At 48.0% G+C, this 22,341-nt stretch overlaps 1 protein-coding gene across 1 annotated transcript in view; it reads right to left on the bottom strand.

Moving 5' to 3' along the window:
• LOC137327027 (lysozyme C-like) overlaps nt 1-22,341 on the bottom strand; it is a 64,373-nt gene that overhangs the window by 4,692 nt on the left and 37,340 nt on the right. Inside the window, exon 5 of the mRNA XM_067992407.1 lies at nt 1,264-1,342. Coding sequence (XP_067848508.1) covers nt 1,264-1,342 — 79 coding nt within the window. The remainder of the gene's footprint in view (nt 1-1,263; nt 1,343-22,341) is intronic.

Below are 22,341 nucleotides of genomic sequence, written 5' to 3'. Positions count from 1 at the left end.
TTCTAGGAAACCCAGATAAATATAAGATCGTCACTAATAAATCCAATCGGGAATTCAGGAGAAACTTCTTTACTCAGAAAGCGATTAGAATGTGGAACTCGCTACCACAAGGAGCAGTTGAAGCGACAAACATAAATGTCTCTAAGGGAAAGCTAGATAAACACATGAAGGATAAAGGAAAAGTGGATATGCCGATAGGGTTAGATGAAGTAGGGAGGGAGGAAGTTTGTGTGGAGCATAAACACCGGCATGGACCAGTTGGGCCGAATGGCCTGTTTCTGTGCTGTACATTCTATGTAATTCTAAGAGGGCATAATGTTAAAATTAGAGCTAGGCCATTCTGGAGTGAAATCACTTTTTCACAGAAAGGGTAGTGGAAATCTGGAATTCTCTCCCCCAAAAGGCTGTGGTTGCTGGGGTCAATTGGAGCTATCAAGACTGAGATCGATAGATTTTCGCTATTAAGTGTATCAAGGGATATGGAGTAAAGGCAGGTAAACAAAGTTAAGATACGGATCAGCCATGATCTAATTGAATGGTGGAACAGGCTCGAAGGGCTGAATGGCCTACTCCTGTTCCAATGTTTACTCCTCCTTTTCCTTACAACCCATTTCTTTGACCAAGCTTTTCGTCACCCCATCTAATAGCTCCTTCTTTGACCTGATGTTCATTGTTTTCCTCAGCCCTCTGTGATGCACTGTGGGACATTTTTCTACGTTAAAGTGGTGTTCAGTTGGGGTGTATGTGTGGCCCCCAATAACCAATCAATAACCCAACGCAGCCCTCCCTTGGATGTAGTAGGTCGGGTTTGGTGTGCCCTTATTTTGTAACATTTGGAACTGTCCAGGGATGGCCAATCCTGATCAGGAACAGCCTTCTTCCTTTTGCCTTTATCTTTCTTTATTTGTTCATTTTGATGTGAATTAATCATTCACTATTCAGAAGTAGAACTATCAAGAACCGGCCAAGAACTGAAAGCAAGTATGGCACAGCATGGTGTCACATACAGACACCAAGCACTCAAGGTATTGATCAGTGAATGAGCCAATCAATCTCGGTTTCACTCCGACAGTGTGTGAGGATGTTCAATGGAGAAAGATGGCTGATTTTTCCAGTGCATTGAAGCTGTGGCTCTTATAGACTGTTCTTAGAGCAAGGCTGCAGTGTTTGCAGACACCAACCGACAGGGCTCCATTACTCCCAAATGCAAATGGTATTGAAACACAAGGCTAGAGGCAAAACAGTGAACAGGTTTTAACATACCAGGCATTCATTCCTTGGCGGTCTCTCACCACCCTTTTCAAGCATTGAATGTCATCTGCGATGTTATCATTGATAAAATCTACAAAGAAAAATAAAATGTGGCATTAAAATCAATCAGTTGAATGTTCATACTTGAGGTATATTATGACAGAGTTAGAAAGGCTTAGGAAACTAGGCCCAGGCGATGTGCCACTGGGTGCAGGAAACACATCTCTTTGAAGGGGTAGGATTTAATTATCTACTCTTCCCTTCCCCACCAAGCATCGTAAGTATCAGCTGTGGTTCAGTGGTAGCATCCTGACCTCTGAGTTAGAAGGTTGTGAATTCAACTCCAATTCCAGGGACTTGAGTACAAAATGTAGGCGGGCACTTCCAGTGCATCACTGAGGCTGTGCTGCACTGTCGGAGATGCTGTCTCTTGGCTGAAACATTAAACCGAGGCCCCGTCTGCCCTCTCAGGTGGACATAAAAGATCCCATGGCACTATTCAACAAAAAGTAGGGGTGTCCTGGCCAATATTTTTTTCTCAACCAATATCACGAAAACAGAATATCTGGTCATTTTTGCTGTTTATGTGACCTTGCTGTATGCAAATTAGCTGCCGCATTTCCTACATTGCAACAGTGAATACACTTCAAAATGTATTTTATTGGCTGTTAAACGCTTTAGGACGTCCTGAGGTTGAGAAAGGTGATGTATAAATGCAATTTTTTCTTTATCATGGGAGTACCATCAGCACAATAAGTGCAGCAATGTACAGTCAGGGAACAAATACAATTATAGAACATGAGTACAAAATGTCTGCAAAAAATAAAGTGAGGGGAACAATTGTTAAGAACAAAATAAATTGCCTGTACAGCAATGTGCAAAGCACGCGAAACAAAACAGGGGAATTGGAGGCAATAATTTGTAGCCAGAGGCCAGATGTAATACGGATAGCTGAAACATGGCTGCATAAAGAACAGGCAGGGTATAACACATTTAGAAAGAAGAGGGAAGGACGAGAGGGGGAAGTAGTTGTATTAATTAGAGACAACATAATGGCAATAGAAAAAAGGGACATAAATCATATTTAGAAACAGAATCCATATGGATTGAGACAAAGGATAAGAAGGGATCGATCACGTTAATAGGGATATTCGACAGAAGGGAAGTGGAGAATGAAATATGTAGACAAATCTATGAAATGAGTAAAAAACATTGAATAATAATCATGGGCGATTTCAACTACCCACAAATAAACTGGAAAGAAGAGGTAGGGAAAGGGAAAAGGGAATGGGGCATTTACAGTGTGTACATGACTCCTTTCTTACCCAGTATGTGAGAAACTCAACAAGAGAGGAATCACTGCTGGATCCAGTAATGGGAAATCAACTGGAGAAAATAAGAGAGGTAAGCATAAGGGAACGTCGAGGCAGTAACGATCATAACATAATAAGGTTTAAAATAATGATTGAGAAAGACATAAGTGAGACAAAGACCAAATTAATAGACGGAAAAAAGCCAATTTTGAGAGGATGAGAATGGAACTTTTTAAAAATTCGTTCATGGGATGTGGGCGTCGCTGGCGAGGCCAACATTTATTGCCCATTCCTATTTGCCCTTGAGATGGTGGTGATGAGCCAACTTCTGGAACCGCTGCAGTCCGTGTGGTGAAGGTTCTCCCACAGTGCTGTTAGGAAGGGAATTCCAGGATTTTGACCCAGTGATGATGAAGGAACGGTGATATATTTCCAAGTCGGGATGGTGTATGACTTGGAGGGGAAGGTGCAGGTGGTGTTGTTCCCATGTGCCTGCTGCTCTTCTCCGTCTAGCTGGTAGAGGTTGCAGATTTGGGAGGTGCTGTCGAAGAAGCCTTGGCGAGTTGCTGCAGTGCATCCTGTGGATGGTACACACAGCAGCCACGGTGCTCCGGTGGTGAAGGGAGTGAATGTTTAGGGTGGTGGATTGGGTGCCAATCAAGCGGGCTGCTTTTTCTGGATGGTGTCTAGCTGCTTGAGTGTTGTTGGAGCTGCACTCATCCAGGCAAGTGGAGAGTATTCCATCACACTCCTGACTTGTGCCTTGTAGATAGTGGAAAGGCTTTGGGGAGTCAGGAGGTGAGTCACTTGCCGCAGAATACCCAGCCTCTGAACTGCTCTTGTTGCCACAGTATTTATGTGGCTGGTGCAGTTAAGTTTCTGGTCAATGGTGACCCCCGGGATGTTGATGGTGGGGGATTCAGCGATGGTAATGCCGTTAAATGTCAAGGGGAGGTGGTTAGACTCTCTTGTTGGAGATGGTCATTGGCACTTGTTTTGCATGAATGTTACTTGCCACTAATCAGCCCAATCCTGGTTGTTGTCCCGGTCTTGCTGCATGCGGGCACGGACTGCTTCATTATCTGAGGGGTTGCGAATGGAACTGAACACTGTGCAATCATCAGCAAACATCCCCATTTCTGACCTTATGATGGAGGGAAGGTCATTGATGAAGCAGCTGAAGATGGTTGGGCCGAGGACACTCCCCCGAGGAACTCCTGCAGCAATGTCCTTCGGCTGAGTTGATTGGCCTCCAACAACCACTACCCTCTTCCTTTGTGCTAGGTATGACTCCAACCACTGGAGAGTTTTCCCCGATTCCCATTGACTTCAATTTTACTAGGGCTCCTTGGTGCAACACTCGGTCAAATTTTGCCTTGATGTCAAGGGCAGTCACTCTCACCTCACCTCGGGAATTCAGCTCTTTTGTCCATGTTTGGACCAAGGCTGTAATGAGGTCTGGATCCGAGTTCTGGCGGAACCCAAACTGAGCATCGGTGAGCAGGTTATTGGTGAGTAAGTGCCGCTTGATAGCACTGTCGACGACACCTTCCATCACTTTGCTGATAAATGTAAGGAATCTTACAACACCAGGTTATAGTCCAACTGTTTTATTTGAAAATCACAAGCTTTCGGAGGCTTTCTCCTTCGTCAGATGAGTGTGGGATTCCATGGAAGGTTACCGCATTTATAGTCAGAGAACAATACCTGGTGATTACAGATAATCTTTCCAACTGCCCGTTGTCAAGGCAATCAAAGTGTTCAGACAGAGAGATGTTACCTACAGGACCACTGAATATACAAACGGCCAGAACAAAAGACAGAGAGAGAGAGAGAAACATCCAAAAGGAAGAGAAAGACAGAGAATGACCCGTTGTATTAAAAACAGATTACTTTTTTTCGCTGGTGGGGTGACGTGTAGCGTGACATGAACCCAAGATCCCGGTTGAGGCTGTCCTCATGGGTGCGGAACTTGGCTATCAATTTCTGCTCGACTATTTTGCGTTGTCGTGTGTCTCGAAGGCCGCCTTGGAGAACGCTTACCCGAAGATCAGAGGCTGAATGTCCTTGACTGCTGAAGTGTTCCCCGACTGGGAGGGAACCCTCCTGTCTGGTGATTGTTGCGCGGTGTCCGTTCATCCGTTGTCGCAGTGTCTGCATGGTCTCGCCGATGTACCATGCTCCGGGGCATCCTTTCCTGCAACGTATGAGGTAGACAACGTTGGCCGAGTCACAGGAGTATGAACCATGTACCTGGTGTCCTCTCGTGTGATGGTGGTATCTGTGTCGATGATCTGGCATGTCTTGCAGAGGTTGCCGTGGCATGGTTGTGTGGTGTCGTGGACGCTGTTCTCCTGAAAGCTGGGTAATTTGCTGCGAACGATGGTCTGTTTGAGGTTGGGTGGCTTTTTTCTTTGTTCGTTCACGGGATGTGGGCGTCGCTGGCAAGGCCGGCATTTATTGCCCATCCCTAATTGCCCTCGAGAAGGTGGTGGTGAGCCGCCTTCTTGAACCGCTGCAGTCCGTGTGGTGACGGTTCTCCCACAGTGCTGTTAGGAAGGGAGTTCCAGGATTTTGACCCACCGACAATGAAGGAACGGCGATATATTTCCAAGTCGGGATGGTGTGTGACTTGGAGGGGAACGTGCAGGTGGTGTTGTTCCCATGCGCCTGCTGCCCTTGTCCTTCTAGGTGGTAGAGGTCGCGGGTTTGGGAGGTGCTGTCGAAGAAGCCTTGGCGAGTTGCTGCAGTGCATCCTGTGGATGGTGCACACTGCAGCCACAGTGCGCCGGTGGTGAAGGGAGTGAATGTTTAGGGTGGTGGATGGGGTGCCAATCAAGCGGGCTGCTTTATCTTGGATGGTGTCGAGCTTCTTGAGTGTTGTTGGAGCTGCACTCATCCAGGCAAGTGGAGAGTATTCCATCACACTCCTGACTTGTGCCTTGTAGATGGTGGAAAGGCTTTGGGGAGTCAGGAGGTGAGTCACTTGCCGCAGAATACCCAGCCTCTGACCTGCTCTCGTAGCCACAGTATTTATATGGCTGGTCCAGTTAAGTTTCTGGTCAATGGTGACCCCCAGGATGTTGATGGTGGGGGATTCGGCGATGGTAATGCCGTTGAATGTCAAGGGGAGGTGGTTAGACTCTCTCTTGTTGGAGATGGTCATTGCCTGGCACTTATCTGGCGCGAATGTTACTTGCCACTTATCAGCCCAAGTCTGGATGTTGTCCAGGTCTTGCTGCATGCAGGCTCGGACTGCTTCATTATCTGAGGGGTTGCGAATGGAACTGAACACTGTGCAGTCATCAGCGAACAACCCCATTTCTGACCTTATGATGGAGGGAAGGTCATTGATGAAGCAGCTGAAGATGGTTGGGCCAAGGACACTGCCCTGAGGAACTCCTGCAGCAATGCCCTGGGGCTGAGATGATTGGCCTCCAACAACCACTACCATCTTCCTTTGTGCTAGGTATGACTCCAGCCACTGGAGAGTTTTCCCCCTGATTCCCATTGACTTCAATTTTACGAGGGCTCCTTGGTGTCACACTCGGTCAAATGCTGCCTTGATGTCAAGGGCAGTCACTCTCACCTCACCTCTGGAATTCAGCTCTTTTGTCCATGTTTGGACCAAGGCTGTAATGAGGTCTGGAGCCGAGTGGTCCTGGCGGAACCCAAACTGAGCATCGGTGAGCAGGTTATTGGTGAGTAAGTGCCGCTTGATAGCACTGTCGACGACACCTTCCATCACTTTGCTGATGATTGAGAGTAGACTGATGGGGCAGTAATTGGCCGGATTGGATTTGTCCTGCTTTTTGTGGACAGGCCATACCTGGGCAATTTTCCACATTGTCGGGTGGATGCCAGTGTTGTTGCTGTACTGGAACAGCTTGGCTAGAGGCGCAGCTAGTTCTGGAGTACAAGTCTTCAGCACTACAGCTGGGATGTTGTCAGGGCCCATAGCCTTTGCTGTATCCAGTGCACTCAGCTGTTTCTTGATATCACGCGGAGTGAATCGAATTGGCCGAAGACTGGCTTCCGTGATGGTGGGGATATCGGGAGGAGGCTGAGATGGATTATCCACTCGGCACTTCTGGCTGAAGATGGTTGCAAACGCTTCAGCCTTGTCTTTTGCACTCACGTGCTGGACTCCGCCATCATTGAAAATGGGGATGTTTGCAGAGCCTCCTCCTCCCGTTAGTTGTTTAATTGTCCACCACCATTCACGACTGGATGTGGCAGGACTGCAGAGCTTTGATCTGATCCGTTGGTTGTGGAATCGCTTAGCTCTGTCTGTAGCATGTTGCTTCCGCTGTTTAGCATGCATGTAGTCCTGAGTTGTAGCTTCACCAGGTTGGTACCTCATTTTTAGGTACGCCTGGTGCTGCTCCTGGCATGCTCTTCTACACTCCTCATTGAACCAGGGTTGATCCCCTGGCTTGTTGGTAATGGTAGAGTGAGGAATATGCTGGGCCATGAGGTTACAGATTGTGCTGGAATACAATTCTGCTGCTGCTGATGGCCCACAGCGCCTCATGGATGCCCAGTTTTGAGCTGCTGGATCTGTTCTGAATCTCTCCCATTTAGCACGGTGGTAGTGCCACACAACACGTTGGATGGTGTCCTCAGTGCGAAGACGGGATTTCATCTCCACGAGGACTGTGCGGTGGTCACTCCTACCAATACTGTCATGGACAGATGCATTTGCGACAGGTAGATTGGTGAGGACGAGGTCAAGTAAGTTTTTCCCTCGTGTTGGTTCGCTCACCACCTGCCGCAGGCCCAGTCCAGCAGCTATGTCCTTCAGGACTCGGCCAGTAGTGCTGCTACCGAGCCACTGTTGGTGATGGACATTGAAGTCCCCCACCCAGAGTACATTTTGTGCCCTTGCTACCCTCAGTGCTTCCTCCAAATGGTGTTCAACATGGAGGAGGACTGATTCATCAGCTGAGGGAGGACGGTAGGTGGTAATCAGCAGGAGGTTTCCTTGCCCATGTTTGACCTGATGCCATGAGATTTCATGGGGTCCAGAGTAAATGTTGAGGACTCCCAGGGCCACTCCCTCCTGACTGTATATCACTGTACCGCCACCTCTGGTGGGTCTGTCCTGCCGGTGGGACAGGACATACCCAGGGATGGTGATGGAAGAGTCTGGGACGTTGGCTGAAAGATATGATTCTGTGAGTATGGCTATGTCAGGCTGTTGCTTGACTCGTCTGTGGGACAGCTCTCCCAATTTTGGCACAAGTCCCCAGATGTTAGTAAGGAGGACCTTGCAGGGTCGACTGGGCTTGGTGTTTTGCCGTTGTCGTGTCCGGTGCCTCGTGGTCCGATGCCGGGTGGTCCGTCCGGTTTTATTCTTATTTTGACTTTTCGTAGCGAGATTTTACAACTGAGTGGCTTGCTCGGCCATTTCAGAGGGCAATTAAGAATCAACCACATTGCTGTGGGTCTGGAGTCACAGAGAGGCCAGACCGGGTCAGGGCGGCAGGCTTCCTTCCCTGAAGGACATTAGTGAACCAGATGGGTTTTTACGACAATCCGGTAGTTTCATGGCCATCATTGCTGATACTGGTATTTTAATTCCAGATTTTTATTTAATTAATTGAATTTAATTAAATTTAAATTCGCCAGTTGCCGTGGCGGGATTTGAATTCATGTCTCTGGATTTTAGTCCAGGCCTCTGGATTACTAGCCCAGTAACATAACCACTATGCTACCGTACCCGCTGTTTGAAGGCGAGTAGTGGAGGTGTGGGGATGGCCTTAGCGAGGTGTTCATCGTCATCAATGACATGTTGAAGGCTGCGGAGAACATGGTGTAGTTTCTCCGCTCCGGGGAAGTACTGGACGACGAAGGGTACTCTGTTGGTTGCGTCCCGTGTTAGTCTCCTGAGGAGGTCTATGCGATTTTTCGCTGTGGCCTGTCGGAACTGTCAATCGACGAGTCGAGCGTCATATCCTGTTCTTACGAGGGCGTCTTTCAGCCTCTGTCGGTGTCCATCGCGTTCCTCCTCGTCTGAGCAGATCCTGTGTATTCGCAGAGCCTGTCCATAGGGGATGGCCTCTTTGACGTAGTTCGGGTGGGACCTGGAAAAGTGGAGCATCGTGAGGTTGTCCGTGGGCTTGTGGGAGAGTGAGGTGCTGAGGTACCCGTCTTTGATGGAGATTCGTGTGTCCAAGAAAGAAACCGATTCTGAGGAGCTTGATGGTGGGATGGAACTTGTTGATGTTATCGTGTAGTCTCTTCAGTGATTCTTCGCCATGGGTCCATAGGAAGAAAATGTCGTCGATGTATCTGGTGTATAGCGTTGGTTGGATGTCCTGTGCAGTGAAGAAGTCGTGCTCGAACTTGTGCATGAAAATGTTGGCGTATTGGGGTGCGAATTTGGTCCCCATGGCTGTTCCGTGTGTTTGGGCAAAGAACTGGTTGTCAAAGGTGAAGACATTGTGATCCAGGATGAAGCGGATGAGTTGTAGGATGGCGTCTGGCGATTGGCTGTTGTTGGTGTTGAGTATTGATGCTGTTGCAGCGATGCCGTCATCGTGGGGGATACTGATGTAGAGTGCCGAGACGTCCATCGTGGTGAGAAGTGTTCCTGGTTCAACTGGTCCGTGGGTGCTGAGTTTTTGTAGAAAGTCTGTAGTGTCGCGACAGAAGCTGGGGGTTCCCTGTACGATGGGTTTCAGGATGCCCTCGACGTATCCAGAGAGGTTCTCACACAGGGTTCCGTTGCCTGATACGATAGGACGTCCGGGTGTGTTGGCTTTGTGTATTTTTGGGAGGCAGTAAAAGTCTCCCACGCGGGGAGTACGTGGGATGAGAGCGCGTAGGATGCTTTGAAGGTCTGGATCGAAGGTCTTGATCAGTTTGTTGAGCTGGTGGGTGTGCTCCTTGGTCGGATCTGCGAGTAACCGTCTGTGGTGTTCCTGGTTGTCCAGTTGTCGGTATGCTTCTTTGCAATCGTCCGTTCTGTTCTGTATGACGATGGCTCCTCCTTTGTCTGCTGGTTTGATGACGATGTTGCGGTTGGTCTTGAGAGCATCGATGGCGTTGCGTTGTGCTCGGGTGACATTCTGGACTGTCTTGTGAGTGCGGCTGATGAATCTGGCATTGACGCATTTCCTGACAGCTTGAGCATACATGTCAAGCTTAGGGCAGCGACCCTCCGGAGGAGTCCAAATTGACTCTTTCTTCTTCGGTTGCTGTACCGCGGATCCCTCTGTCTGCTGTTCCGGATCGTTGATTGTCTCATTGGGTTCGCTGCTGAAATCTTGGGATTTGTGGAAAAATTCCCGGAGCCTCATTCTCCTGATGAATTCCTCTGTGTCCGCCGCGAGACCAATGGGGTCCATTTTGGTGGTGGGGCAGAAATTGAGCCCTCGGCTGAGAACTTCGATTTCGTCTGGTTGAAGGGTGTGGTCGGATAAATTGACGATAGACTTGCCTGTAGTTGGAACCGTGGTACCGGGGGAGGCTTGGTTAACGCTGGTGGTGATGCCGAGTTTCTGAAGCTTCCTGCTCTTGGTTTTCATGTAGGCAGCGTAGTTCCGTTGCCCCGTCTGATTGGCGGTGTCTCGTAGCTGGTCTGCTGTGTCCTGAGTACAGGTTGAGAGTATGGACTCTATCTTGGTTTCGAGGTTGCGGTGTCTGCTGCAGAGTTGGCGTACGAGATGGTTGCGGAGTGTGCGAGAGGTACGACGGCAGAGTCTCTCAGCGTAATCCGAGTTGTATGTCGACTTGAGTGGGTTCGCGATCTGTAGTCCTTTCGGGATCTTGTCTGCTTTCTTGCAGCTCTGTAAAAACTTGATGTCTGTGTCTATATGCGTGATCTTCTTGGATATTCTCTCCACTGTGAGCCGGCAGTTTGTGGTGTCCATAGTAGCCATGATGTGGATGATCACCTTGCTGATGATTGAGAGTGGACTGATGGGGCGGTAATTGGCCGGATTGGATTTGTCCTGCTTTTTGTGGAGAGGACATATCTGGGCAATTTTCCACATTGTCGGGTAGATGCCAGTGTTGTAACTGTACTGGAACAGCTTGGCTAGTTCTGGAGCACAAGTCTTTAGCAGGGATGTTGTCGGGTCCCATAGCCTTTACTGTATCCAGTGCACTCAGCCGTTTCTTGATATCACGTGGAGTGAATCAAATTGGCTGAAGACTGGCTTCTGTGATGGTGGGGATATCGGGAGGCGGGTGTGATAGATCATCCACTTGGCAATTCTGTCTGAAGATGGTTGCAAACGCTTCAGCCTTGTCTTTTGCATTCATGTGCTGGATTCTGCTCTCAATGAGGATGGGGACGTTCATGGAGCCTCCTCCTCCCGTTAGTTGTTTAATTGTCCACCACCATTCACAACTGGATGTGGCAGGACTGCAGAGCTTTGATCTGATCCGTTGGTTGTGGAATCGCTTTGATCTGTTTATAGCATGTTGCTTCCGCTGTTTAGCATGCATGTAAGTCCTGTGTTGAAGCTTCACTAGGTTGGCACCTCATTTTTAGGTACACCTGATGCTGCTCCTGGCATGCTCTTCTACACTCCTCATTGAACCAGGGTTGATCCCCTAGCTTGTTGGTAATGGCAGAGTGAGGAATATGCCGGGCCATTACAGATTGTGCTGGAATACAATTCTGCTGCTGCTGATGGCCTACAGCACCTGACAGGTGCCCAGTTTTGAGCTGCTAGATCTGTTCTGAATCTATCCCATTTCGCATGGTGGTAGTGCCACACAACATGTTGGATGGTGTCCTCAGTGTGAAGACGGGACTTCGTCTCTAAGGTGGTCACTCCAACCAATACTGTCATGGACAGATGCATCTGAGACGGGTAGATTGATGAGGGAAAGGTCAAGTAGGTTTTTCCCTCGTGTTGCTTCGCTCACCACCTGTTGCAGGCCCAGTCTGGCAGCTATGTCCTTCAGGAGTCGGCCAGTTCGGTCAGTAGTGGTGCTACCGAGCCACTCTTGGTGAGAACTTGGGAAGGTAAACTGGAAAACAATTTTGACAGACAAGGAAATAGAACAGCAGTGGGAAATACTTAAAACTGCGATCAATAGCGTTCAGGAGAAATATATTCCTCTAAAAAACAAAAGCAAACTAGCCAATAATCAAACACCATTGATGAATAAAGAGATAAGGGTAAAATTGAAACTAAAAAAAGCATTCTCTCCAAAAGGGAATACGAAAAGGTTAGGAAAGATGTCAAAAAACAATTAGGAAAGCAAAGAGGAACTACAGAATTAAATTATCGAGGAATATAAAAAGAAATCGTAAAGTATTCTACAGACACATAAATAATAAAAGAAAAATCAGGATAGGGATAGGGCCACCAGGGCATGCAGAAGATAAACTCACCAGGTAATGACAGCAAAATGGCAGAAATATTGAATAGTTACTTTGCTTCAGTATTTACCAGGGAGCCTAACAAGATAGGCATGACATTAGAAGAGGAGGACAAAAAAGATATTAAAACATTTCAGATAGAAAGGGGAGAGATAATTGATAAACTAATCAAAGTTAGAGAGCATAAAATCCCTGGTCTGCATGGATTGCATCTGTGCATATTAAAAGATGTTAGAGAAGAGATAGCAGAGGCGCTATTACATAGACTTTATCTCAGGAAGGATATACTTGCCTTGGAGACGGTACAGCAAAGGTTCACTAGATTAATTCCTGGGATGAGAGGGTTATCCTATGAGGAGAGATTGAGTAGAATGGGCCTACACTCTCTGGAGTTTAGAAGAATGAGAGGTGATCTATTGAAACATATAAGATTATGAGGGTGCTTGACAGAGTGGATGTTGAGAGACTGTTTTACCTGGCTAGAGAGTCTAGAACAAGGGGGCATAGTCGCAGAATAAGGGGGCGGCCATTCAGGACTGAGATGAGGAGGAATTTCTTCACGCAGATGGTTGTGAATCTTTGGAATTCACTACCCCAGAGGGCTGTGGATGCTGAGTCATTGAAATTATTCAAGGCTGAGTTAGATAGAATTTTGGATTCTAGGGGAATCAAGGGATATGGAGATCTGGTGGGAGAGTGGAGTTTTGGTCGAAGATCAGCCATGATCTTATTGAATGATGGAGCAGGCTCGAGGGACCGTATGGCCTACTCCTGCTCCTATTTTTTATGTTCTTACTGTTATATTGTTATATATCAAAATTCATTAGAAAAGGAAACAGCGCCAGAGGACTGGCAGACAGCTAATATTGTTCCTATATTTAAAAAGGGAGATAGAACAAGTCCAGGGAACTTTAGACCAGTTAACTTAACATCGGTGGTAGGAAAGATAATGGAATCTTCACTGAAAGATGTAATAGAAAAACATCTAGAAAATGAAAATATAATAAAGAATAGTCAGCATGGATTTCAGAAGGGAAAGTCATGCTTAACTAACCTTATTGAATTCTTTGATGGAGTAACAGAAAGAGTAGACAAGGGTAATGTAGTAGATGTAATATATTTAGATTTTCAAAAGGCCTTCGATAAGATACCACATTGTAGAATCATGACTAAGGTCAGAGCATGTGGAGTCAGGGGACAGGTAGCAGAATGGATAACAAGCTAGCTACAAAACAGAAAACAGAGATTAGGGGTTAAGGGTAGCTACTCAGACTGGCAAAAGGTGGGAATTGGTGTTGCACAGGGATCGATGCTGGGACCACTATTGTTTAGAATTTACTTCAATGATTTGTACTCGGGAATCGGAAGTACAATTTCAAAATTTGCAGACGACACGTAATTGGGGGTTATAGTTAATATAAAAGGAAGAATGCACTAAAATGCAAGAAGATGTCAATAAACTTGCAGAGTGGACGTGAAATTGGCAAATTAATTTCAATATAGATAAGTGTGAGGTGGTGCATTTTGTAGGAAGAATAAGGAGGCCACATACTGCTTGGATAATAAGAGTCTAAATGGGATAGAGGAGCAAAGGGATATAAGAACATAAGAAATAAGAGCAGGAGTAGGCCATACAGCCCCTCGAGCCTGCTCCACCGTTCAATCAGATCATGGCTGATCTTTGACCTCAACTCTACTTTCCCACCCAATCCCCATATCCCTTGATTCCTCTAGAGTTCAAAAATCCATCTATCTTGGCCTTGAATATACTCAATGACTCAGCATCCACAGCCCTCTGGGGTAGAGAATTCCAAGGATTCACAACCCTCTGAGTGAAGAAATTCCTCCTCATCTCAGTCTTAATGGCCGACCCCTTATTCTGCATCTGTGTCCTCTAGTTCTAGGCCCGCCAGCCAGGGGAAACAACCTCTCAGCATCTACCCTGTCAAACCCCCTCAGAATCTTGTATGCTTCAATGAGATCACCTCTCATTCTTCTAAACTCCTATAGGTCCATTTTACTCGACGTCTCCTCATAAGACAACCCTCTCATCCCAGGAATTAATCTAGTGACCCTTTGTTGCACCGCCTCTAAGGCAAGTGTATCCCTTCTTAGATAAGGAGACCAAAACTGTTCATAGATGTGGTCTTATATCCCTTTGCGCCTCTATATATCCCTTTGCTCCTCTATCCCATTTAGACTCTGAGATGTGGTCTCACCTGTACAATTGTAGTAAGATTTCTTAACCCCCTTGTAATAAAGGCCAACATGCCATTTGTTTTCCTAATTGCTTGCTGTACCTGCATGCTAACTTTTTGTGCTTCTTGTACCAGGACACCCAAGTCTCTCTGGACACCAAGGGCTTGATTTAAAAGGGCAGCGGGATGGTAGCAGAGGGCGGGGGGGGGGTCAATGGGCAAACCCAAATAATAAAATCTTACCGTTTCCCATGCGATTGCGACTTAGTTGGTGGCCATTAATCTGTTTCCGGGTTTGCCATCCGAAAGCTGCGCAGTGGGTGGACTGCACACCCGCATGACAGGCTCTCAGCTGGAGCGTCTGGGTTTAAAGGGCTATTGCTCCATTGCTCCAATAGATTTTGCTGGAGCAAGGAGCAAGAAGACCCAATGGAGCAGCACAGGGGCAAGGTTGCTCCAAGATTCAGCGATGCCTCACTTCGGCTGCTACTGGCTGGGGTGAGAAGGAGGAGGGAACTATTTGACCCAGCCGACAGGAGGAAGTACCCTGCCTCTGCCACCAAGAAGGTCTGGCTCGAGGTGACAGAGGAGGTCACGAGCAGGAGCATCATATCCCGCACTTGGGTCCAGTGCAGGAAGTGGTTCAATGACCTAACTAGGTCAGCAAATGTGAGTACACTTACTGATTCTCCTGCATTCCGTGGTGCACATCACCCCACCCTCCCAACTCATTCTGCACTGTCAAGACTACTCCATCACATCACTCCTCACACCCACTTAAGGTTCATCCTCAACTTACCTGCACATCCTGAGCACATCCTCACCTCCCCATTTGTGTCCTCACCACTACCACTCAAATCCTCATCCAATGTGATGTCTCTGTCTCATACTCACCCTCTGATGCACCTCTTTCATGGTCAGCCTCACCCAAAGCAATGCATTCATTGGCTGACCACTTCACCCTCACTCACTCACACGTCTGACCTTTCTCCCCTTCTAGGAGAAGAGAGCGCAAAATGCGCGCGAGAGGGTGGGGACTGGAGGCTCAAACAGTCAAGAGCTGTTTGCCTTGAGCTCTCCGAAGACCCAAATCATTTCCAGTTACTGGTGGCACCATGTAATTTATACTAGATGGCCTAGCAACAGCTTGCTCTGTTGCTGCATCCACAGCCATGTTCTTTTGTATCTCTTCATCATTCAGACTCAGCCCCATATACTGAGACAATTCAGGATACAGACGAGGATAAAGGTTACCATCTGAAGGCAGAGAGGTTGCAGTTTCAGACAAAATTGTGAGAGTTCCAGAATTTGCCGCATATGAATTTTGAGCCTGGATCACTTTGTCCACTTTAAGGTCTTCTAATATTATTTAGATAATAACTATTTCTTGTGGCCCTCACAGAGACAGAGGAGGAGGCCCTGCAGATCAGCTGCACCCTCGAGTGCCTGTCTGTCGGGAATGCCGAGACTGGCACCCCACAGTTGTGTGGTGACACAACTTTAACATTCATCACACACAACATGAATTGTGTTAACAATGCTTGCCATGTTGAACACTTCAGTATGCTCATTGCAACATGACACATCCACGATGATACTTAATATTGCCTTCTGTTCTCTTACAGGCCCTTCTACGACCTCAGTGACAGCAGAGGGTGATTCCTCAGAGGACCTGCCGACCTCTGAGGGCGCACTGTCACATCTTAGCGAGCCATCCACCAGCACAGATACTCACACCTCGGTGGGCCCTAGTAGTCAGTTGGTTGGGTTGGCACCTGGTGAGTCACCACACACAAGTAAGCACGAGCAGACACTGGTAGCAGGGACAGATGTGGAGGGTCCGCGTCGGTGGGCGCACTCATCTGCAGGCTCTGCTCAGCTGGACGCAGATGCTGAACCCCGGGGGCCATCCTTTAAAAGGAGAATGATCGAGGCACAGCAGCACATTTGCGAGGTACTGGAACAGGTGTCACGCACACTCTCCACCATAGCCCAGAGGATGGGGGAGTCCATCTCCTGTATTAGTGGAATGGTGGCACAGGTACAGGAGGGAATCTCTGAGATAGTGTCGCAGAGACGTGAGGAACTGTCTGAGATAGTGTCGCAGGTAACTGCGGAAATGTCTGAGATAGTGTTGCAGGTAACTGCGGAAATGTCTGAGATAGTGTCGCAGATAACTGTGGAAATGTCTGAGATAGTGTCGCAGGTAAGTGGGGAAATGTCTGAGATAGTGTCGCAGGTAACTGCGGAAATGTCTGAGATAGTGTCGCAGGTAAGTGGGGAAATGTCTGAGATAGTGTCGCAGGTAACTGGGGAAATGTCTGAGATAGTGTCGCAGGTAAGTGGGGAAATTTCTGAGATAGTGTCGCAGGTAAGTGGGGAAATGTCTGAGATAGTGTCGCAGGTAACTGGGGAAATGTCTGAGATAGTGTCACAGGTAACTGGGGAAATGTCTGAGATAGTGTCGCAGGTAACTGGGGAAATGTCTGAGATAGTGTCGCAGGTAACTGCGGAAATGTCTGAGATAGTGTCACAGGTAAGTGGGGAAACGTCTGAGATAGTGTCGCAGGTAAGTGGGGAAATGTCTGAGATAGTGTCGCAGGTAAGTGGGGAAATGTCTGAGATAGTGTCGCAGGTAAGTGGGGAAATGTCTGAGATAGTGTCGCAGGTAAGTGGGGAAATGTCTGAGATAGTGTCGCAAGTAAGTGGGGAAATGTCTGAGATAGTGTCGCAGGTAAGTGGGGAAATGTCTGAGATAGTGTCGCAGGTAAGTGGGGAAATGTCTGAGATAGTGTCGCATCTTCAGCCAGAAGTGCCGAGTGGATGATCCATCTCGGCCTCCTCCCGATATCCCCACCATCACAGAAGCCAGTCTTCGGCCAATTCGATTCACTCCACGTGATATCAAGAAACGGCTGAGTGCACTGGATACAGCAAAGGCTATGGGCCCCGACAACATCCCAGCTGTAGTGCTGAAGGCTTGTGCTCCAGAACTAGCTGCGTCTCCAGCCAAGCTGTTCCAGTACAGCTACAACACTGGCATCCACCCGACAATGTGGAAAATTGCCCAGGTATGTCCTGTCCACAAAAAGCAGGACAAATCCAATCCGGCCAATTACCGCCCCATCAGTCTACTCTCAATCATCAGCAAAGTGATGGAAGGTGTCGTCGACAGTGCTATCAAGCGGCACTTACTCACCAATAACCTGCTCACCGATGCTCAGTTTGGGTTCCACCAGGACCACTCGGCTCCAGACCTCATTACAGCCTTGGTCCAAACATGGACAAAAGAGCTGAATTCCTGAGGTGAGGTGAGAGTGACTGCCCTTGACATCAAGGCAGCATTTGACCGAGTGTGGCACCAAGGAGCCCTCGTAAAATTGAAGTCAATGGGAATCAGGGGGTAAACTCTCCAGTGGCTGGAGTCATACCTAGCACAAAGGAAGATGGTAGTGGTTGTTGGAGGCCAATCATCTCAGCCCCAGGGCAGCAGGAGTTCCTCAGGGCAGTGTCCTTGGCCCAACCATCTTCAGCTGCTTCATCAATGACCTTCCCTCCATCATAAGGTCAGAAATGGGGATGTTCGCTGATGACTGCACAGTGTTCAGTTCCATTCGCAACCCCTCAAATAATGAAGCAGTCCGAGCCTGCATGCAGCAAGACCTGGACAACATCCAGGCTTGGGCTCATAAGTGGCAAGTAACATTCGCGCCAGATAAGTGCCAGGCAATGACCATCTCCAACAAGAGAGAGTCTAACCACCTCCCCTTGACATTCAACGGCATTACCATCGCCGAATCCCCCACCATCAACATCTTGGGGGTCACCATTGACCAGAAACTTAACTGGACCAGCCATATAAATACTGCGGCTACGAGAGCAGGTCAGAGGCTGGGTATTCTGCGGCGAGTGACTCACCTCCTGACTCCCCAAAGCCTTTCCACCATCTACAAGGCACAAGTCAGGAGTGTGATGGAATACTCTCCACTTGCCTGGATGAGTGCAGCTCCAACAACACTCAAGAAGCTCGACACCATCCAAGATAAAGCAGCCCGCTTGTTTGGCACCCCATCCACCACCCTGAACATTCACTCCCTTCACCACCGGCGCACTGTGGCTGCAGTGTGCACCATCCACAGGATGCACTGCAGCAACTCGCCAAGGCTTCTTCGACAGCACCTCCCAAACCCGCGACCTCTACCACCTAGAAGGACGAGAGCAGCAGGCGCACGGGAACAACACCACCTGCACGTTCCCCTCCAAGTCGCACACCATCCCGACTTGGAAATATATCGCCGTTCCTTCATTGTCGCTGGGTCAAAAATAGTGTCGCAGGTAAGTGGGGAAATGTCTGAGATAGTGTCGCAGGTAAGTGGGGAAATGTCTGAGATAGTGTCGCAGGTAAGTGCAGGAATGTCTGCGATGGAGCGAAGGCTAGTCTCTGTTGAGCTTCAAGCATGGCTCACAAATGAGTCCATTCTGGCCCTGACAACAGCCATTCAGACTCACGGTGAACAACATTCTGCTGCCTTAAACAGGCAGACAGGAACTTTACAACTGGGCTTCTAAGGCACCAAACATGTCCTCCAAACTGTTGTCCAGCAGGGTGGTAGGAGTGATGTCAGCCTGGTCCAGGAGAGGGATGATGGCGAAAGGGGACATGGAAGTGGCGACGCCATTCAAAGTGCTCCCACGTCTCACCTATTGCCCCCCTCTCAACCAGTACCCACAATGCTGCCTCCTCTCCAGGTGGCCGATTCAGCCCCTGCATGTGAGGTGGAGCAGTCTTTGGAGAGGCCCTCATGGGCTCCAAAACGCAGAGGGCGTAGGCCAAAAGCATCTAAGCAGTCCGGCCATGGACATGAGCAACCTGCCACTACCTCTGCTGCAGCCACAGGGGACGCACCACGTAGAAACGATAGGAAGAGAAGGGCTAAGGTTTTGTGATCACGAAGGGTATACACAAGGGTGTCTGACAGACTGTCATGTTTTTCATTTATATTTGGTTTCTGTTGAAGTCACATTAAATGTTATCATTCTCACCACTACTGCCACGTCTTGCCCATTCTTGACTGGCTTTTTAGTTGGGGCCCTTTCATGAGGTTCACCATGAACGGCGACATTTGATGCCACCAATTGGATCACTTTACAGTGGGTGTATGTGTAGTTGCAGAACTGTTTTGTGCAGGGGGGGTGGGGCTGGTGCTGGTTTTTACAGGTGGTGTGAGGACTGGAGTCTTCTCACTTTCTGATCTTATGAGAACCGTTCACATATAGGTGACTCCCTGGCCTCACGAGTAGCCAGGTGAGCCGCTGCTTTGCCCATGGGTTTGTCTTCTTCCTCCTCCTCCTCCTGCTCCTCCTCCATGTGGATGGCAGATGTGGACGGTGGATGAGGGCATGGGGCTTCCTCAACCAGTACCCCTCTCTGTTGAGCCATAGTGTGCAGGACACAACACACTACTGTAATGCGACCCACTCTAGTTGGTGCGTATTGAAGCTCTCGTCCAGAACGATCGAGGCACCAAAATCGCATCTTGAGCAGCCCTATCGCATGTTCAATTATAGACCTGGTGACGATGTGGCTGTCGTTTTATCGATGCTGTTGCTCGGTGATGGGGTTCCTCAGAGCTGTCATGAGCCATGTGTGCAGGAGGTATCCCTTGTCCCCGAGGAGCCAGCCCTCAAGGGTGCTTGGTGCGTGGAAGAGGGGCGGGATGTTGGATTCCCTCAGAATGAAAGAATCGTGGCAGCTGCCAGGAATCTGGCGCACATGTGAAGGAATCCTTTGCGGTGGTCACAAACGAGCTGAGCGTTGATGGAGTGATACCCCTTTCGGTTGATAAACAGTCCTGTCTCGTGTGGAAGTGCTTGTATCGCTATATGGGTGCAATCCTTGGGGAAGTTGATGTATTGTGAGGCCCTGCAAAACAAGCCGTCGGTGACCTGCCTTATGCACATGTGTGCAGGCCACTGAGAGACCCTGGTGATGTCACCGGTGGCACCCTGGAAAGATCCGGAGGTAGAGAAGTTGAGGGCGGTGGTAACTTTAACTGCGACGGGTTATGGATGCCCCCAAGCCCAGCTGTGAGCAGCTTGGCTTGAAGGAGGCTGCAGATGTCTGCGACCACCTGGCGTCTCACTCTCAGCCGTTGTATGCACTGCTCCTCAGAGAGGTCCAGGAAGCTGAGCCTCAGTCCATAGACCCTGTGGCGAGGGTAGTGCCTCCTGCGACGTCGTTCTCTCTGTTGTTCCCCTCTGTGCTCTTGTGCGGGTGCCTGTGGCGCAGCACTGTGTTATGGAACTCCAAGAGGCAGAAGTTCACGCTATGCTTGGTGAGGCTGGTGATGTTTCTTGTCCTCGGATGTAGTGGTGAATGCAGATATCATCCCCCTCAATCCTGATGGTGTCAATTTGAGGTGGTCCGAAAAGTTGGTAAATATGCGTCAACAGAAGAATTCTGAGTGGAAACTAAGAATTTTCAGTGTAAGCACAAAGATCTCCCAGCCAAAAGTTTGTCTGAAAGACCATAGTGCCCTTGCTGCAATAACTCACCTTTTATCCCCATCTGTTAAACAAGTATTTCAGTGTCCAACTGGCTGCTGGCTGAAACACGTCTCCTAAAACATGGAATGTTTCCCACAGCACGGGAAACATGCTGAGGCTGAATGAAAATCGGTCCCTTGCCTCAATCACCATGAAATTAACTGGTTCAAATATTTAAACTATCTAAATAACTTTGTTAACTATCATCCCGCTGGCTTTAATTGCCGGTGGGACTTCTGCATTCGTGAGCCGTACACACACAGACGCGTCTGTGGGGAACCAGGAATTCGGCGGGTTGGAGCCAGCTTCCTCAACCGCTCGGGATTTCCCCGATTTTCAGAGCACTCCCACCCCCAACGCACTTCAGCTTGAAAATCGAGCTCCAACATTTAATAGTTTCTCACCATTTAAAAAATATCTGTTTTTCTATTCTTCCTACCAAAGTGAATAACCTCACATTTCCCCACATTATACTCCATCTGCCATCTCTTGCCCACTCACTTAACCTGTCTATAACCCTTTGCAGACTCTGTGTCCTCCTCACAGCTTACTTTCCCACCCAGCTTTGTATCATCAGCAAACTTGGATACATTCCACTCTGTCCCTTCATCTAAGTCATTAATACAGATTGTAAATAGCTGAGGCCCAAGCACTGATCCTTGCGGTACCCCGCTTGTTACAGGCTGCCAACCTGAAAATGACCCTTTTATCCCTACTCTCTGTTTTCTGTCCTTTAACCAATCCTCTTTCCATGCTAATATGTTACCCCCAATCCCATGAGCCGTTAACTTGCGTATCAACCTTTTATGTGGCACCTTATTGAATACCTTTTGAAAATCCAAATATACGACATCCACTGGTTCCCCTTTGTCTACCCTGCCAGTTACATCCTCAAAAAACTCTAATAAATTTGTCAAACATGATTTCCCTTTCATAAAACCATGTTGACTCTGCCTAATCATATTATGATGTTCTAAGTGCCCTGTTACCACTTTCTTAATAATGGATTCCAGCATTTTCCCGATGGCTGATATCAGGCTAACTGGCCGTAGTTCCTTGTTTTCTCTCTCCCTCCTTTCTTGATGTAGGGAATACGGATACACAAATTACAAAAATTAGCAACGCAGACTAATAAGGCCATAAAAATCACAAACCAAGCACTGGGGTTCATCTCTAGAGGGATAGAATTGAAAAGCAGAGAAGTTATGTTAAACTTGTCTAGAACCTTGGATGGACCACATTTGGAGAACTGTGAACATTTCTGGTGTCCATATTATAAAAAAGGTATAGAGACATTGGAGAAGGTACAAAAAAGATTCACAGGGATGATACCAGAAATGAGAGAATATACTTATCAGGAAAGACTAAAAAGGCTGGGGCTCTTTTCCATAGAAAAGAAAAGGCTGAGGGGTGGCCTGATAGAGATCTTTAAGATAATAAAAGGATTTGATAGGGTAGACATAGAGAAAATGTTTCCACTTGTGGAGGATCCAAAATTAGAAGACATAAATATAAGATAGTCACTAATAAATCCAATTGGGAATTCAGGAGAAACTTCTTTACCCAAAGAATGGTAAGAATGTGAAACTCACTACCACAAGGAGTAGTTGAGGCGAATAGTATAGATGCATTTAAGGGGAAGCTAGATAAGCACAAGAAAGAGAAAGGAATAGAAGGGTGTTCTGATAGG

Source organism: Heptranchias perlo, chromosome 11 (genome assembly GCF_035084215.1).
Source record: "Heptranchias perlo isolate sHepPer1 chromosome 11, sHepPer1.hap1, whole genome shotgun sequence".
Lineage (NCBI taxonomy): Eukaryota > Metazoa > Chordata > Chondrichthyes > Hexanchiformes > Hexanchidae > Heptranchias > Heptranchias perlo.
Note: the sequence above shows the minus strand (reverse complement) of the source record. Positions and strands in the feature narration are given on the sequence as shown.